The sequence below is a fragment of the Dreissena polymorpha genome, chromosome 10 (assembly GCF_020536995.1).
Source record: "Dreissena polymorpha isolate Duluth1 chromosome 10, UMN_Dpol_1.0, whole genome shotgun sequence".
In the NCBI taxonomy this organism is placed as follows: domain Eukaryota; kingdom Metazoa; phylum Mollusca; class Bivalvia; order Myida; family Dreissenidae; genus Dreissena; species Dreissena polymorpha.
Window position 1 is genome coordinate 58653833 of NC_068364.1, and position 19624 is coordinate 58673456.

The 19624-nt window shown below is 33.0% G+C and overlaps 1 protein-coding gene across 1 annotated transcript in view; it reads right to left on the bottom strand.

Moving 5' to 3' along the window:
- Positions 1-1089: 1089 nt before the first annotated feature.
- Positions 1090-19624, bottom strand: part of LOC127849153 (cardioacceleratory peptide receptor-like) — a 48980-nt gene continuing 30445 nt past the window's right edge. The window contains exons 2-7 of the mRNA XM_052381872.1: positions 9350-9485; positions 6508-6705; positions 5664-5809; positions 4928-5090; positions 1519-1653; positions 1090-1328 (exon numbers count right to left, since the gene is read on the bottom strand). Of these exons, the coding sequence (XP_052237832.1) occupies positions 1090-1328; positions 1519-1653; positions 4928-5090; positions 5664-5809; positions 6508-6705; positions 9350-9485 (1017 nt within the window). The remainder of the gene's footprint in view (positions 1329-1518; positions 1654-4927; positions 5091-5663; positions 5810-6507; positions 6706-9349; positions 9486-19624) is intronic.

Below are 19624 nucleotides of genomic sequence, written 5' to 3' on the forward strand. Positions count from 1 at the left end.
TTATGCGTCTAACTTGATACCGGGTTTCAACAACAGCCTTCGCAATGTTGATTGAGGGTATCTTATTGTTCATTGAGGTATACATGCGCTTTATTCTTCTATGTATGGATATTTAAATGAAATTATAAACTTTAAATAACAAATACATTGCGATATATTTATCATAAACGTATTAAAGAAACGTTAGAATGTACTGTAATACTGTAATAATATACTTAAATATAACTATTAGACAGCAATGTTTTATCAACATTCTTTTTTTTAATTATAGTGTAATGTCATAAAAATGAATATTACAAATAATGCAATAGTTATGTTTCATACATGTACAAATATTTGATTTTCCATACACATAAATTTATGCCCACATATTGCGTTATCTGTATAATACACACAAGTAATGTATATCAATCAATGATGCTATCAATTGTATCAAATATGGTCATGTTATCGTCGCATCTGTACATTTCTACTAAAAACACATTAAGCGTGAAAACACATATTTGTAAACGATTGCAGAGTATTCAACAGCAAACCTATGACATAATTAGAAAAAATAAAGTAAAGTAAAGTAACGTGCAATCACAATTCAATACGAGTAAACATTTAGTAGAGACTGAGTATTGAAACAAGACTTAATATAACAATAGCCATCATAGTCGCAACGGTTTAATTAAGGGAAAACTTGGCTGTGCACAGAATATGCGTTTTAATATGAATAATTTGCCAACTTGTAATCCATGAAAAATGTATGAATACATTACTTACCTGATAAACATTGCTTCTTCTTATAGACTGAAGAAGTATATCGGGTTTCTCCTTTAGTATGTCAATGTTGCATGTACAACTTGATTGAATAGTTCCGTGGATGGGTAATTATGTTTTAAAACGTGGTCAAATGAACATAAATGGTTTGCAAATTGCTTACAATACGTTGCTAAAAAAGTATTCATATAGAATTGAATACATCTATCAAACAATCAAATAAAAGCGCTGCACCAAACCACTGAAGCAAATAAAGCCATACCCATTATGGCGAGTGTACACAAGAACAAATACAACATACCAAAACATGTTAAGTTGATGTTTTTAAATTGTTGTAATTCCAGCAGAATGAGGAGGCGAGTTGTAACCACGTGGTTTCCTTAAAATCCTCGTACACAAGGCGGTGTTGAAGAGGATGTAAATGATTGGGTTTGCTGCGGAATTTAAAGGAGCTAGACTCTGAATAAACGTACTGACAGCGACACTTTGTTGTGACTTTTCTATGTGCTCGAACACATCCAATAGATCCCATATGAAATAAGGTGACCAGCAGAATACAAACGCTACAATAGAAATAGAAACATATTCTTAACAAAATATTTACTCTGTCAAATCTTCAAGTAGTACGAAAACCACATACAACGTATATATGAACGTTTGTCTACTTTTTTAAATGAATGTGAAATATACGCGAAAATACACGACGCCTACAGACATCTAAGTAAAATTTCAAATGTTCGTGCTCTTACTCACCAAGAACAATGACAAAAGTCATCTTGATGGTTTTTATCTTTGCCTTTGGTATTACACCCCTGGAACTTGATGCACTGTTTGTACCAACTGTACAATGGGAAGTGGTTGAGGTATTGATCCGAACAGTCAGTGAACCTGTTAATGCAAACCAACACAATGTACCAGTTTAATGAATGTCTCGTGAGCAAATACGAGATGTGTCTCAATATATGGTAGGTTCTGGTTGGGCCGTGGGTTCTTGTTGAACCGTTGTTATAGAGATCGCGTGAAATCGCTTATTCGTTCGTTCGCACGCTCTGCAGTTCGTTCCGGTAAGAAAGTTGGCACAGTTGGCGTTTGTTTTCCGGTCGAAAATGCGTCATAAACAGGTAAATATCGCAATTCACCACAATCGGTTGCATTTTTTATCAAAAACACACACTTTTTCTACTTTCATATTGTTTGTAAGTAACACAAAATCCCTTATTTATGAGTATTTTCCATATACGTCGTCTGTTGACATTTTTTTCACAAATGACGGTCTGCGCATGCGCAAAGCACTTGCTGTAAATACGCTAATCCTTTTCGAAGGTAACACTCTAGTAAATGTTGCCTAATCGTTTTCTAATTAAACTTTTGTAAAGAGATGATTTTTTTTTATCAATTTTAAATAAATGTTGTGTTTATTTATATTTTTCAGAAACACCCTATCAGATTGAAGATCCTGAAGCAGTATACCGCGAATACCATGCTGGCAGCTTATAAAGCTGTAAAAGAAAATCACATGCCAGTAGATAGAGCAGCCTTGGCTTTTGGTGTTCCAAAACAAACATTAAGGGACAGGGTTCTGAACAAAGTGAAAATAGGAGCAAAGAGGGGAAAGGATTCCTTGTTCACATTGGGCGAAGAGGAGCTGCTCGTAAACCATATTGAAACCCTGACACAGGTGGGCTATGGTCTGAATCGCGCACAATTGAATGTTCTTGCCGGTGAACTTGCTGTAAAGCTTGGTAGGCGCAATTCAAATGCCAAGCTGAGTAATGACTGGTACTATAAATTCTTGAAAAGATGGAATCATAGACTTAAGGTAATAAAATCAAGGGCCCTAACATCAACTCGGGCAGCGGGAGTGACGCAAGAACACATTGACAATTACTATTGTAAACTGAATGCTGTTCTTGAAAAGTATAATCTCAAGTCGAAACCACATCTGATCTACAATCTTGATGAGACTGGAATACAACCTGAACACAGGCCATCAAAAGTCATCACTTGTGTTTCGTCGAGTAAAACACAAGAAGTAACCTCACCAAACACAGGCACCACTACCATAGTAGCCTGTGTAAATGCAGCAGGTACTGCTATACCACCCTACTATGTCTTCAAAGGGAAACGGACGAAAGACAAGTTCATGAATAATGCAGCAGCTGGTGCAGCCTACACCATGTCAGACTCTGGGTGGGTGAATGGTGAAGTTCTCATAAAGTACCTCAATGAACACTTCTTGAAATTCGTACAAAGGGGATCTGGTGACAACATTGAACCCATCTTGTTGATGTATGATGGGCATTCATCACATGAGTCTCTCGACATTGTTAATGTGGGCCAGACAGCATCACGTGGTCCTTTTTGTTCTTCCACCACACAGTTCGCATGCCCTCCAACCATTGGACATAGCATACTTCGGTCAATTCAAGGCCACATTCCACAGTGAGTGCCACTTATATATGGCAAAGGAAAGGGGTAGAATAATTACGAAGTATGAAATTGCAGAGTTGTCAGGAAAAGCCTACTTGAAGTCAATGATACCAATCACAATACAGGCTGGATTAAGAAAAGCAGGAATATTGCCGTTTGATGCAGCCAAGGTCCCTGTTGAGATGATTTTGCCATCGCAATCATTTCCGAAGAAGATTTGCAACACAGAAGCACCGAGAATGTCAATGAAAGAACTTTTAGATAACAAAATGATTGAGACCGCCCCCAAAACAACACAAGATATAACGAAACCAAATGAATTTCGGATCAAAGACACCATGCAGAAACCAAAATTGGGGGGGAGCCCATTACTGAGGACGAGGTTTTCAATCAGATGATAGATTACCAACATGAAAAAAAAGAAATTAATAAAAAAGGAAAAGACAAGGAAACAGGGAGACGGAAATGAAAAACTGATGACCAGACACCGGCATGCAGTAGAGTACCGGTACACAAAAGAAAAATCGCTAAAGTTGTTGCTGAAGTTGTTGAAAGTGACAGTGACATGGATGATGATCCAGCCAACAACTGTTGCGTTTGCAACAAGTTTTCGCCACCAGGAATGGGCAAGTGTGATGGGATAGTTTTCGTAAAATGGGCACAATGCACAGGTTGTGGACATTGGTGCCACCTTGCGTTCTGTACAGAAATCAGAGTTGTAAGAAGGCACGCAGATTTCTTCTGCCCACATTGTCAGGACCGTGAATGTTGAATAACAAGGTTGTGGCCCATTCATGGTGGCGAAAAAATGCTGTAAACACAACAGTTGTTGGCTAGATCATTGGCCATAATTATGATTCTTTACTTGTAAATTCAATTTGTAAACATTCCATTTATTAGATATGTGTTGAAGTTGATATTATCTGTTTCACTACCCAATGTTATTGTGACATAAATTTTTTATTATTTTGAACCAAGATTGTTTTAATAATGTTACATAATGTTATAAAGATTAAATATTTAATGATGTTATTACTTATTTACATATTTTATATAATGAAAGATGTGCAATTGATATAACTGTTTAACTGTCCTCTGTTAATAATATTAAATACAATAAAATTGTTTACTTTAAAAACCATGGAGTTGATTATTATTTGTTTAAAACTTCAATCAGTACTCACAGTTTACTTCTATGCTAATGGCAATCACAAGAGAATGTAACCTCCTCTGTAATGTCTATGTTAGGAGTTTTTACAGCATGCAACTCTCTAAATTGGTACAGCCAATCAAAACACACGAAACAACCGGAACCTTAGTTTCAAGCTGGCAGTTTGACACTATCAACACAATCACTTATTTTGATGTTTAAAGACGATAAACATTTGGAAAAAAGCAACAAATCTTAAAGAAGAAAGGTTAATAATTATTTTCATAATGATTCATGGTCATATATTTATACAATATTTGAGATGCAACATCTTTATTAAAATTACCCACGACTTAACCGGCATATAGCATACAAAATAATACTGTCATTGGACTCGTGTATGCTAATGTGTGTTTCTTCTTTGAATGCTAAATTAGTTTATGCTTATGTCCATAGACAATATTGTTTATCACTTAACTGAAAGTTAATAGTTGATATCGAAATGGTTTGTTAGTCCCGACTAGAAGTTACCAATACTCATATAAATTCTATGTAACATATACCGATTCACAATTCACAAACCTGATTTGGAAATACATTTAATTTTCTCGTTTCTTTGGTGACTGGTGATGGACTTGAACTTGTTGGAGTTAGACCATATGATTACCACAATCGCGATGTAACAGCTCGCAATAATAACTGCTGGCACCACAAACACGGCAATCGACACCAATAACATATATACCTGAAATTCGAGATGAGCAAACTATTTGATTTATGTCATATGCTATTTTCATGTACGCTATTTAAGTCATGACATCTTGTATGTCGGTCGAATTTACGATTATTGTTTTATCACAATTAGCTCATATTGCAAGTGGATTATGCAACACCTGTAAAATAAGAACACAGGTATATAGGCTCGTTTAAGGTATACAACATAATATATCATAACAATGAGACATTTATATACTGGCTTACGCTAACATTAGCTGTTTGCTTTCAGGATACGTGCATACAGGTTAAATGACCGCTATTATACTTTTGCGCACACACTGATGTACTAGATTGAAAAAGCCATTATTTGTAGCTAGTATGCATATTGTTTATTTGTCTTATTTGGATCGATGACTATTCTTCTTTCTATTTTGCAACTAATTATGCAAGTAAAATAATAATGCTTGTAAGTATGAAGTAAGGCTCTAAATAAAGGTCATATTGTCAATACCCGACAGAGCTATGCCACTTCAGAGACATTGAGACATATACATTTTAACAAACATGGCATTTTCTTAAACGAAGAAAAATATCATCAAACCTGCCACATCCAAATATCCATCTGGAGTCCTACCCAGCACTGCCTCGTTCCTGATACAACCACTTCCTCCGACATAAACAGCATCGGAGAGGAGAAAAAGCCGGCAAATATCCACACCAGGCCTATCAGGAGACGACACTGTCGCTCTGAAATACAGGTTTTTTTTCTCCGTATTACATTCGCTTGCTCTTATATATATCGCGATAGTTATACGTCTCTGATTGATGTCTTTGTTCAGAGACAAAATGTGCATAGTGAAGCCTTTTAAAAATACACTATGAACGGGAAACAGTGTCTGCTTGGTTTATGCGAATTGTCGGATGACACGAGGGATTCGTTACAAAATAATATTTTAAAAATTAATAACATGGATAATCTCGGCTGTTAGAAAAGGGTGACACAAATGTATCATGGTTGTTTAATTGATTGTGCAAGAAATATTAGAGTCGAATATGTTGTTATTTTACAATTTCTATGCAAATAGTGATTTTGTTATTTCTGTCTGTCTCAAATACATAAACATTTAAACATCAGCTTCGCCAACAAGAGAGCAACCTTATTACACACTACGGTCCTTTCCGCCCTGGAAAAAGTGAGTTATTTAAAACTCCTCAGTACGCATCGATTGATTCGGTTTACATTCAATCGGTTTTAATTTGTAAAGTTTTTGATGGAGAGCTCACATACCGTGTAGGTGACAAAAAACACGTTTAATGGACGAAGTATACTGCAATATATTATTTTCTCTTTACAATGACACTGGCGACCAAACAGTCCTTCAAAGCGCAAAAGCGACTCAATGACCGACCATACACTGACAACACGTACTAAATATACTACATACCCACGTTGTTGATGCTCATTGGCCGCGCAATTGCGTCTAAACGGTCGATAGAAAGCGCCACAAGCGAGTAAGTGGCGCCATATGTTGCCACACATTGTGCAAACTTCACTAGTTTGCAGCCGACATTCCCCGCATACCAAGTGATTGTAAGCTTCCAGACGATGTCTGTCAGTACGAGGACGCAGCCAACAGCTAGATCTGCAGAGATGGTAAAGATAGACTCTAAGCTAGATCTGCAGAGATAGTGTAGGTAAAAGCTAAGCTAGATCTGCATATGTAGTGTAGATATAAGCTAAGCTAGATCTGCAGAGATAGTGTGGATAGGCGCTAAGCTAGATTTTCAGAGATAGGGTAGATAGAAGCTAAGCTAGATCTGCAGAGATAGGGTAGATAGACGCTAAGCTAAATCTTCAGTATAGGGTAGATAGAAGCTAAGCTAGATCTGCAGAGATAGAGTAGATTGGCGCTAAGCTAGATCTTAAAATATAGGGTAGATAGACGCTAAGCTAGATCTGCAGAGGTAAGTAAGATAGACATTTGCTAGATCTTCAGAGATAGGGTAGATAGACAGAAAGCTAGATCTTTAGAGATAGGTCAGATAGATGCTAAGCTATATCTGCTGAGATTGAGTAGATAGACGCTTAGCTAGATTCGTAGAGAAATGGTAAATAAACGCTAAACTAGATCTACCGAGATAGGAAAAAAAGACGCACGCTGCTAGCTTTGATAAATTGCAGGTGAACAGTATTAAGATGACTGCAAGAAGTGAAGTATTCAATTGTTTGAGAAAATGCAAGAACATGTTCCTATTATGAACTTCCATTGCATACTCTTTCTTAACTGTCGTTTTATCAAATATAATGACACACCCTCATCTCAAAATATATTAATAATTCTTAACGTTGTCATTCAAATAATGTAGTTCCATATATTGATGTTAAAAGCACTGCAACATATTCAGATATAAACCATATACGTGTGTGTGTGTGTTTCACCATCATATCTTTTTAACTTTTATTCATTCGAGTATTACTGTTTTCAAAAACATTCCCTAATGTGTCATTATAGTGGAAGAGAACAACAACTTCAACCTAATGGTCACAAGGCCATAATTATCATTATCATATGTGTACATTTGTTTCTTCGATGTTATTCCTAGTAAGCGTTGAGGTAAAAAAACTAAATATAAATGCATGTTCCATGTTGGCATATAATTGTGAGGTTGACACCACAAAGCATTTTTGTTACATTCTGATTGTGGAAATGACCTTGTTTGCAATTGCCATTTATTTATAATTTCATTATTACAAAAAGACACATACTAGTCATCATTACATTTATTACAATAAGTGCAAGTTTAATCAAAACAAATTAACAAACGATATTAAGAAAACAACTTCATTTAATAAGTTGAAAATATTAAAACATACAAACAATGAAAACAGTCAAAATACAAAACATTCACTTAAATACCTTTTACTTATATATATATATATATATATATATATATATATATATATATATATATATATATATATATATATATATATATATATATGAGTGAACAATTCGCTAATATTTGCTCGATGTACTTCAGAGTTTGTTTGAATGATCGGTTTTATTAATAAGATTAAGATGTGCACATGCGAATTGAACATACTTATATTCCTAAATGTAGCCAAAAATTTCCAAAATGTTGGTGGATAACATTATCCGCGATTATGATAATATTTTTGTTTCAATTATTGGCTACCATTTTAATTTTTATAAATGTTATACGTCCTTCAATTTTGTTTTTGTTTTTAAAGATATATATGACAACAAGAATATACATATTTGTTGATATCTGCCATGGTCGCTCTGGATAATGTAATGACATCACGGTGTTTGCATAATGTGACTTCCAATCAAACATGTATTGCAACCTGCATCGAACTTTCGAAGAGTGGTTTCTTGCCAGATCTCAAAATAAAGTAGTTTTCCCCGATGCGTGTTTCTGATTTTTCAATCTAATAACGCTGTCAGCTTTCGCTAACAGCTTTCGCTAACAGCCTTAAAATGCAATCACAAAACAATCCTGTTTGATAATGTGTATTGACTTTAATTTTAGTTTTACAGATTTGCAAAATCTAGTTATGTTTAATGACAATAGCACATGATGACATTTCAAGCTCAGGTATGTATATAACACGTTTAAAATGATTGGTATTGCTTGCCTTTAGTATTATTATAATTATAGGTAATGCAGATTTACCATTTTGAATTGATATGTATTCAAATGTTAGGTACAAATCTTGCGTAAATTATAATTATATGTTCGTTTTATCAAAAACTTGTCAAAATATTTAAATGAGTTCATTAAGATATGGTAGGGTAGCCAAGTAAGTTTTATTTTAGTTAAATTTCCAGTCTATGTAAACTTCACCAGAAAGTGTCTGAATCAATATTGAATGTTGAACACATATGAACGATGTGCAATACAGTTCAAGGTTGAAGAAAAATACGTTATATTACACTGGAATGACATTTTACCAGCACGCATAACAATGGACCGTTTTTCATTATATATAAGTAAATAATATAAGCATTGTTTTGTAAAGCCTAGAGATATGTTTCGACATAACAGTAGGAAGACGGTTGTTTTTTTTTATATAAAGCGTTAATATCTAATTCTGGTAGGTGGTATGTGTCATATAATTTATGAACACATGATGATCACATTCATTTTGTTGTGTTATTATATTTTATAAATGTTGTCTGTAAATGAAACATATATTTTTGTTTTTAGTTTGCTTCAAGCGATACTTACGATGATTTTGATTTTCCAAATATGTTTTCTTACCTGCGCATGCCAAGTTGATAATGAACATGTTCATCCGAGACTTTCGTTTGCGCGACACAACTATGGCCGCCAATATCATCACGTTCCCGACGACGATTGTCACGAACAGGATCAGCAAAAACACCAACTGTTCCGTCTGAGAACAAAATAAATAGTTCAATTAGGCCATGTGCACCTTGTCTAGTAGGAGCATCTAAATAGATGGACAAAATTAACCGTTTTCAGTGGTATAAACAAGCGCTTAATAACATGAAGGGGCTAGTATTTAATTGACAATTACTCAAACAATGCCGCTTCTATTCCATGGAAAGACAATTAACGGCCCTAGTGATAATAATTTTATATTACTTTAAATGTATAAGATGAATGATACAAAGAACGTCGGGGATTGTCATGTTTATTGTTCGGTATTAATAAAAATAGCTCCAAAAGCCTCGACATTATTTTATTTTAAACATAACCTGATATATGACATTTATATTACAGGTAACGGATTATGGTTATATGAACAAACAAAGTAACTGCAACGTACTTAATCACCTCATTTGAAGAACCGGTTCGATTCATTTCAACAAATGTTTATTTCGCAATGAAACTTCAGACATGCACTCATTACGCACCTATATGTAATTAACATTACACATATTCGTTTATAGGTAAATAGCCGATTGTGTGTACAAACAAAACAGCTTCTCCGATTAATAACTATATGTCGATATACGGTCCTATTAACAAATGGATAATATAATATATTAATATTTTGTTATATGATTTAATGTATTGTCCGGATCTTCACAGTATATTCTTATTGAGTAATTTTCATAGGCTGAATTGTCCTCTAGAAGTTCAATGAAACAAATATATATTTTGTTCATTTGTCTGCATCACATTTCACATATCATTAAAGCTAATGCATGGTTATTTTACAAGTTTAATTTGTATAATATGTATTTTACTTGAAACAATAAACTTATACAAAACTACAACTGAACACTTGATATAACGGCATACTAATATTGCACATTTTGTGAAAACATGCTATTTCAACAAATCTCCAAAAAATAAAAATAAAAATGTATTGATAAAATCATTTTCTCAATTGCTGCATGTAATTTTTCGTATTTTTTAGTCTAACGGCAATCTGAAATTGTCAGTTATACACGTTAAAAAGGTGTATCATTTGTTATATAAATAAATTAATGTTATTTGCGACATAAAATAATATGCGTTTCACCTTTGTTTGCAAGAACACTATGAGAAAAACATTTGTATATGCCTTGTTTCATGTGTATCGTGAGGTTCAATATAAATGCATGTGTATTATTGCGTTGTCCCCTGAGATAACACACATACATGGTATTGCGATGTTGTATCATTGAGAAACCATGCGAATTAAAAAATATACAGTGTTTTGCAATGATCATTGAGTGAGTGTTTGAGTAAACAGAAATATTGACTATTAAGATGATGTATGATTGAGTCGGTATATTATTTGCCTGAATTGCAATGGTGTATGATTGATTTTGTGAGTGAGTTAAATACATAGTTTTTCAATGATGTGTTATTTATTTGGTGAGTAAGTTAAAATACGTTTATCTCACATAGGTATTAATTTCACTTCGTCTTAGAGAAAACGCAAGTACTAAAAATAAGTAACTTTCACTTAATTTACAACATCAGTGGGCACTAATTGACGAGACTAAGAAACATAGCGAATACAGTGTATTGCTTGTGTTATTATGACACGTTATCCCTTATATTAATATTCGTTGTTTTTTTAAGTAAAACGTGTTTTCGAAAAACACTGGTTTATTGATATATTATGAAAATAAATTATTCAAGTATAAAACTTTTTTTAAACACGTTTGTTTATTTGTTTCAATGCTTTAATTTGTTAATGCACGTTGAAATCATGTATTTATATAGCATGAATTAGATAACACTAAACCCGATTCGGGTCCCAATTCAAACGGTCAACTTTCAAGACTTATGGCCTTTATTTTTGTGTGATTGTGCAAGAACTTGTCATTTTAAAAGATATGCTCGTTTTAAAACAATACATATAGTATTTCTAAGAAAATTCAATTTTCTTAAATTTTCTTAAATGCAGGATATTTATAAAACAGAATGCCGGTATCAATAAACGCACCAAAAATGCTTCTTTCCGATTGTCCCCAATAACATGCACCAACATGTACACAATGCAAGTCTGCAATTTCGAAGTAGTTGTGATATTTTTCCATGGGAATAAATGTTGAGTTAATGCTTTAAAACACAATAATTCTTAACAAAGTTGGGTTTCCGTACTATATATGTTTTATTCTACCTAAAATCTTCTAAAACACATCAAGTGCGAGATAACGCAAATGGTTGTATAGGCAAACAACACATAACCATAAAATAACACATTTTTGAATGATTATGACAAAAGTGGAAGCTAATAAACAGTTACGCTGTTTTCTTTAAGATTAGAATACATAAAATCAGATTACAATATCAGATTACAATATGTTCCCACTGTCAAGCGGCCATTTGTAATATAGTTCGTTTATTTCAGGTATTGACCACTGAGAAATCATTTTACAAGTGAATGTGCCTTCTTCGGAATATAGCAATAACAAAAATGGTTCAAGCTTTTCAATAAGAAAAGGCTATTTCCATTAATGAAATAACCGACAGAAAGCAGGATTAAGGTTGTGACAAAAGCCATTTAATTTAGAAATACTCAACACACGGTCATCTAATCTTTCAACTAAGTAATACAAGGAAATGCATGAACATGTTGCGGAGACTGATCGTATTAAGAGATGATCCGTACAACGATGGTAAGTCATTTCTCTATGGCTTTTAATAAGCAAGAGAAAAGTACAAGTTTTGTTATAGACACCTCTTAAAGGATTAAGAGGAATATGAGGAATACAACCTTTATTTTGGCGAAAGATTATATAGATTCAAAACATTATTTTCATATACGACTGCGATACCCTATTTATAGACATATATCCAATCAATTTCATTGTTTTAAATCGACATCAGTATAAAACAAAACTTAAATAATGTTTTTATGAAATTAAACATCTCCAAAGGCCAAATTAATCTTTTTCAAAACTCCAAATGGATTTATGCATACACACAAATTAAACGATCGTTTTAACATTCAAACCACAAAGTATTTATCGTGTATGATGCCTTGTATATATTGTTATATTTTAAATTGAGAACGTTCACATTTTAAAATGAGCCAGTTTTGGTATTACAGTACCAATAGAACATTGAACCAGAGGTAAGCTTGTAATTATACCGTTGCCCTGTCCAAAATAGAAACTTCTTAAACCAAATTACCAAAATGTATGCAAGACATTTTTCCTATATATAAAAACTTACGAACTGCCGCCAAGTGGTTTGACGTTATTCCTAAATGATATTGTTATCTTATTTCGATTCCAATTCATCGTGTACACTTCCGTCTGAAGACAGAAAGCATGAAGGCTTGATTTAAAAAATCGCTTTGTTACATGTTTATTGTTCTTTATTTTTCAACTGCGTGTAGAACAGTAATTTGTGCACATTGGAAATCATATATTGTTACAAATACTTGTTTCCAGCTTATCATAATAAGAGCTTAAACATGCAATTCCAATACCTACTTTTAATAAGCGTTATTTGTAAGTGTATGCGTTCTCTGCAAGCAATTTATAAAAGGATGTCGATTCTTCAATTTGTGAACATATATTTTTTTAAATAACAAGTCCTGAAATCAAAATTGCATAACGATGTTATAATGGCTCTTATTTCAATAAAATATGTTACTTATATTATGCTCGAAAGAGTTTGGTACGAATAAATTAGCAATGCCAACGCTTGCTTGGAAACACACTAAAACATATTTGAACTCTGGTCAATTTTATAACTCGAAGCTATTATACTCTTATAAGACTGAAAGAAGTCCATGATAATGTAGATAAGGTTATGTGCTAACTTTCATGAATGGATTAAAATACATACAATTTCAATTGTTTTACTTCGTGTACTGGTAAGTTATGTGGAAAAGGAAAAAACATATATATAACACCTCAAAGAGATCCTATATGTGTTTGGTTGTTATTTATTTTGTTAATTACCAAATAACATTTTTATTTAACTGTTAATAAAGCATGTGGTAAGTAAAGTGTTTTAATGAAAACAAAAGTCATGTTGCGAATTATTTATTTACATATAACACTCCTATAATGACAATGCCAACGGAGTCTCCAAAGCAAGGTTTTGTTCGAATTTAATTTGTTTTGTTTTTCTTTTAGAAATTTAGAATAATAATATATAAATACAAATTATCGAAACAGTAAATATATTACATGCCGCTTAAGAATATGTTATTTTCATAACAATTTGATTCAAGTTGCCCGTATCGGTATATTTCTTCGGTGAGCGAATGTCATTACTACATCGGAACTAACGAATCGCGTGAAATAAACGTCATTGTTGTTTCAAGTATCATACGATTCTGGACTTCAACGATAGTATTTATAGAGAGAATATCAAAATACCAATGCCATATCGATGTTTATTCGCATCGAGTCTTTTAAATTACATTACACAACGATATATAAATAACATGTTTTTATGTTGATCATATTTTTGGTAGCCATTTTAAAACAAATAATCGCAAAGACGCTGCAATTTTGACGGGCTAAATAAAGTGTTCGACGTTTGATGCGTTTATAATGACGTCTTAACCGAATGCGCTTGATGCGTAATTCGGTAGAAAAAAGGCGAAAAAAACTTAAACAACTGTTCATTGAAATGTATTATGTTATTTAATACAAAGCTTAAAGGCCATACATATCATTATCAGCTAATAAAACTACCGTAGGAGAAGCCCTGTAACTTAAAGAAAATCGAAAATGTCTTGTTCGGACAGAGCTTATTATAAGCAAAATATGAATTACTGCCAGTTATTTACAGCAATACGTCAAGGTGTTTAGTGAAATGTACAACAATAAATACTTATATACGTGATCAGTTCCTGCATTAGCATTATTGACTGCATAATTTTATTATCACGCTAAATATTTGTGAACAGTGTGTGTTTGCTTTTTTTGTTGTCATTTTGATACATAGATGTATGACGTTTTGGAGACAAAAGGCAACATAAACGGCTACAACGTATTTTTCAAATATACATTGCAAGTGCTCGTGGCGGCATGATTATCAGTTTAAACGTGTAGCAGTTATATGTTTTCGTGCAAATGGCAAATGATAGCGCAGTTACAGTTTCTGTTCTCTATAAATAAAGGCCACCAGCAAAAAAATAAACGAAACCGAAATTTTGCAAACTGATGTACACATCCCATGTGTTTTTTATGGGAATTTGTGTTTTCCCAAGGGAATTTTGGATATTTATAAGCGTGTAATTCAAGGACTGTATATTCGTTTTATGTAAGAAAATCAGCAGAAATACATGCACAGCAACAATAAATTTACTTTGCCCATTTATACGGAAGGTCTGATACCAATACCACCATTGCTTCCGAAAATTCTGAAAGAAATGCCATGAACACGTTAGATATGCGGTACTACTGTTCTGAATCATGTACTTAAAAGTATCGTTTACTTCAAACATCATTTAAATGCCCCTGTTTGTGTAGCGCTATTCACATAGTTTGCCTTTTGACGAATTTATATGATTATATATATTGGAAAATTAAAGAAATGACGATTATCAAGCGCGTACAATATTCTGTAGGCAGTGTAGTTAACGTAAAAAATTAGGTATTAATAACGAGCAAATAAAAAAGACGTACTGAATGAACATGCTATGTCTAACCCCATTTGGCAAGTAAAGATATATACATCGACCTTAACGTGCTTGACATAGTTTTTGGAACAAAAAAAGGTGGTGCAAATAATATGGTAAAAAACTACATACTCATTCTTATGAAATCATAAATATTAAGTGTTAAAAATAGACACGAATCTCTATATATAGTGATTTTCAAAAAAGCTCTCACAATCAAAAAAAAATTGGAAGAAACAATAGCGTTTGAAAGAAATAAAATAGACTTACACAAACACATATGGCAGAAATTAGTCGCACTCTAACATGATCTTGCCTATATCGTAGTATTCCTTTCCGTCTTACCTTTTCCATGTTTTTCCCTACTGACACTCCATAAGGAATTTTCTATCGTCCTCCTTTTTTCTTTTTTTATATAATATAATTAGCATCATCTCTAAAATTGACTTCAACTTTTATGCATAAATAGTATATAATATGAACATATCTTAATAACAATAAATGATATGTTGATGCTGTTAATGTATAACCACGTTTTTCATATGCATATGAGATGTATGTTTAAATCGAATAAAAAAAAATTCTAACCCCGATGATGGTACATTATTCATGTTTGTATTTTGCTCATGTTTTAAATGATTAAATACCTCTAAAGGCTTTGTCCCAACATTTAATGGGGCATGCAATTTGGTCGCTCAAAAACAAATTACACAGTATGTGACTAGACCACGTTCTGCAAGAAATACTATTTCACCAGACGTGTCAGCAATTGCTGCATGTTTTGCTTACCTTATAAAATGAATACGTAGATCCTGGATCAGTGGCGTTTTGTATGTCATACGACTCTAACGAACTGTTGTTAAACATCATATTTCTCGAATATCAAAACTGTTCAGACTTGATTTTATTGTAGGGTTAAGTTATAATATGTATAACGTTTTTATAATGCCTAACATTATTCAGTATCGAAAGAATGTCACAAATATTTTTTTTATTTATTAATTTTGTTTTTCCATCATTCATTTCAGTATAAATTCGTCCACTTTTTTAAAACGTAAATTTCCTCGGTAAATTTAATCGTAAAAATAATGATTTCGTTAAGTGTGCATTTATTAACAACATTATTTGTTATTCTTTATCGCGGAACAAAAGTAAATACTTTGTATATATTTATATGATTGTATACATTTATAAAACACAAATAAAAAAACAATTTCTCATAAGACACACAGAACAGAAGCTCTTCCTCAAACGTGTGACACAATCCACCGTTATCAACGAGGTTTCCTTATTGCTAGCACCGGTAGCAGCAGGACGCGTATTGGTATTCCCCGCCTATCAGTAACGATGTATCGGTCTTTGAGCGAATAAGACATATTGTATGTAATGAAGGTGTATATGAGTTGTATATCAATAGATAGCACTATTTCCTTATTAGTCATACATTTGCGCATGTACTTGGAATACACATATATGTATACAAAATTTGTTTGAATGAAAACCTTTCTTTAGAAATGACATTCTAATTCAATAAAGCAATTTTATGAATAAGAAAAAATAAAATCACTGAAATTATCACCGATGTACGAGAGGTTATTAACAGTTGAAATAATCGCCATTAACAGATAGACAAGAAGTCAGCTCATTCGAGTAAGCGTATTGACAATCAATACTATTGACAATTGAAATAATTATAGTGAATTACGCATTCATTTCAAGATTTGATTTTGGGAAGGTCAGAAAGCGTCGATGTAAAAAGCATACAATTACATTTTTGTGTGTGAATAACACGTATGTTTTATTAGTCTTTAAGGTCGTTTTCTAAATGTTTAATTATGCATAGTGCGCGCATTCAAAATAATGGTAAAATTTATTCAGTCTTACTAATATGTCCCAATGACAATTCACTGAATTATTTGTTCGTTTCACAATATATTCATTGTGGATTTCCGACTATGATTTCTATACATTTACGAGCAAACGCGAGAATGGCGTCGGGTAGCTTTGGAAGCAAATCGTAGTTCTCATTAACCCTTTGCATGCTGGGAAATTTGTCGTCTGCTAAAATATCGTCTGCTGAATTTCTAAAATTAGCTTTTTCTTCATTGTTTTTCCAAAAAATACTATCAGAACAGCAAACAGTTTGGATCCTGATGAGACGCCACGTTTTGTGGCGTCTCATCTGGATCCAAACTGTTTGCAAAGGCCTTTAAAATTCGGTTCCCGCACTGAAAGTGTTAATACGCCGTTTTTCCGACATTCCTTTGAAACTAGATGTTTGTATCAGTGTTTAAATAAGTTGCTGTTTAAAATAGATATTCCAACTTACCATATACAAGTTAAATACAAGTGTTAGATTGTAATACACGGATTTTTAAAGACCGCAACAAATTTATAAATAATTACGAAATGCATCGAATGTATTAAAACATTACTTACATACGTGTGGCTTAGGGATAGAACTAAATTGATTTATGCTGTTAAGTTAAAGCATTTAAGTTGATGATCGGATGCAAAATGTAAGTATACATTGGAATTCGCTGATCATCTAGAGAACCCGCCAGAGAACACATTAGGGATAAACCAATCACAAGGCACACTTTTTAGACTTTTAAGACACATTTGAAACATCTTCTTTAAGTTGATATCTCTGCACAAAATCGAAAATAATAACTTCAGTATGCATGCTTTGACTTTATAAATTACATGCGTCGACCATTATCAAAGTTGAAACGTGATACAAAAATGTAATGTTTAAAAAAACAAGTGAACACGGCTGTTCATATACCTTTTTGTGTTGATGGTCCATTAAGCAGTCTGAGTACTTTATCAAGTGAGACACGATCTCACTATATAAGCCAAATGATTTCTGGAGTATCAGAAATTCGATTTACGTTTCTATTATCTTCTGGTGGAAAGTCGGAAATTCTCGTAATGCTCAATCTGTCGATATAATGATGCAGTTTGGTGAGCAATTATTACAAATCTGAGGTCAGGACAATACTTATGTTTCGAAGATTTAGTTCTTGTTCATAGTTACATTTTCCATTCGCATGGCCATTTTCATTGAATTTAATACATTTTGACTAAATCATCATATTGTCAACACATTTAAAAAAGAAAGAAAACAAAAACTGATTACATTTGGACCGTGTTCTGTGGAAAAGCGGTTTAATGCATGTGGGTAAAGTGCCATCCCAGATCAGACTGTGCACTTTGCACAGGCTAATCAGACAAGTACACACGGCTGAGATGAACACTTTTCGCATAAACTGGATTTTTGCTAAGAAGAGACTTTCTTGAAACGAAAAATATCATAAAAGCGGAAAGTGTCGTCCCTGACTAGCCTGTGCGGAGTGCTAGAACTAAAACTGCTACTTTATGTAGACAATATTTTACAAATAGGTTCTACAAAACAGTACTCATCCCTTATTGTTTATCCAATTTTATTGAAGTGTGTTCATATATTGTACGACAGGTTTGACGTGTTAGTTAATGAGGAGTGTTAGTTTCATGTTTTATTTTATAGGAGAACTCAGGGTGTCATGGATCACGACATGTATAAAACGAAAAACCTTTCACTTTCCCTCTATCTATCACCTCTGCCTCAAACTGCGTATTACCTATACACATCGCCAGTAACGAAGTATTAATTTCATCACATGCAATACCCTGTTTCTAATGTAATATTACCGTTACAAATATTTTTATCTTACACATGTGTAATATACTTTCTAAGTGTTTTCATTGGCTAAGTTTTCGTTTGATTGACCAATCGCATTTTGTTATTTTGCTGAAATGACGTTGCAACGTCAAATGACGTCACGAAATGTAAGCAACATTCCGGATTTATCATTATGTGTGCGTAAATATTTATTTATTTGTTTTGCTCATTTTAAAGCATGTAATGAAAAAGGTCTGACACTCGTTGTCATTTCATACCAAATTTTATTAAACTCATCCAGGAAATGCATTGGTAAGATCGCCAAAGGCTTGCTTACTACAAACATTCCTGAACTCGTTTAATACAATACGATATGATATGACCTCTCGTGCAAGAGCCTATATGTCTCCAGTTTGCATATTTACAAATTACAGTTGAAACAAGATTACAAGAATTATACAAAATTTGAGTCGGTAAGCATAACTCTTGCATTATGTATACATGTATATACATGCTAAGCAACATTATCGAACTTGTTTTACAGTACATATCTTCTTTTTTTAACAGTTGTGTTATATTTGTGCTCAAATATTTTGTAAATATTTATGGCGACTATTGGGAAAGTGAAAATCGAATTCAATATATTCAGAAAACTTTTTCTATTAACAATTATCATCAAAACTTAAAAGCCAACAAGATCAATCTGACACTCGTTAGATCTAGATAAACATGATTATCGTGCGTGAACGTTGTATACTTTCAAGCAAGCACAATTCAGTGAAAACAAACAGTAAAGCAATTTTGTAAAGATTGATGT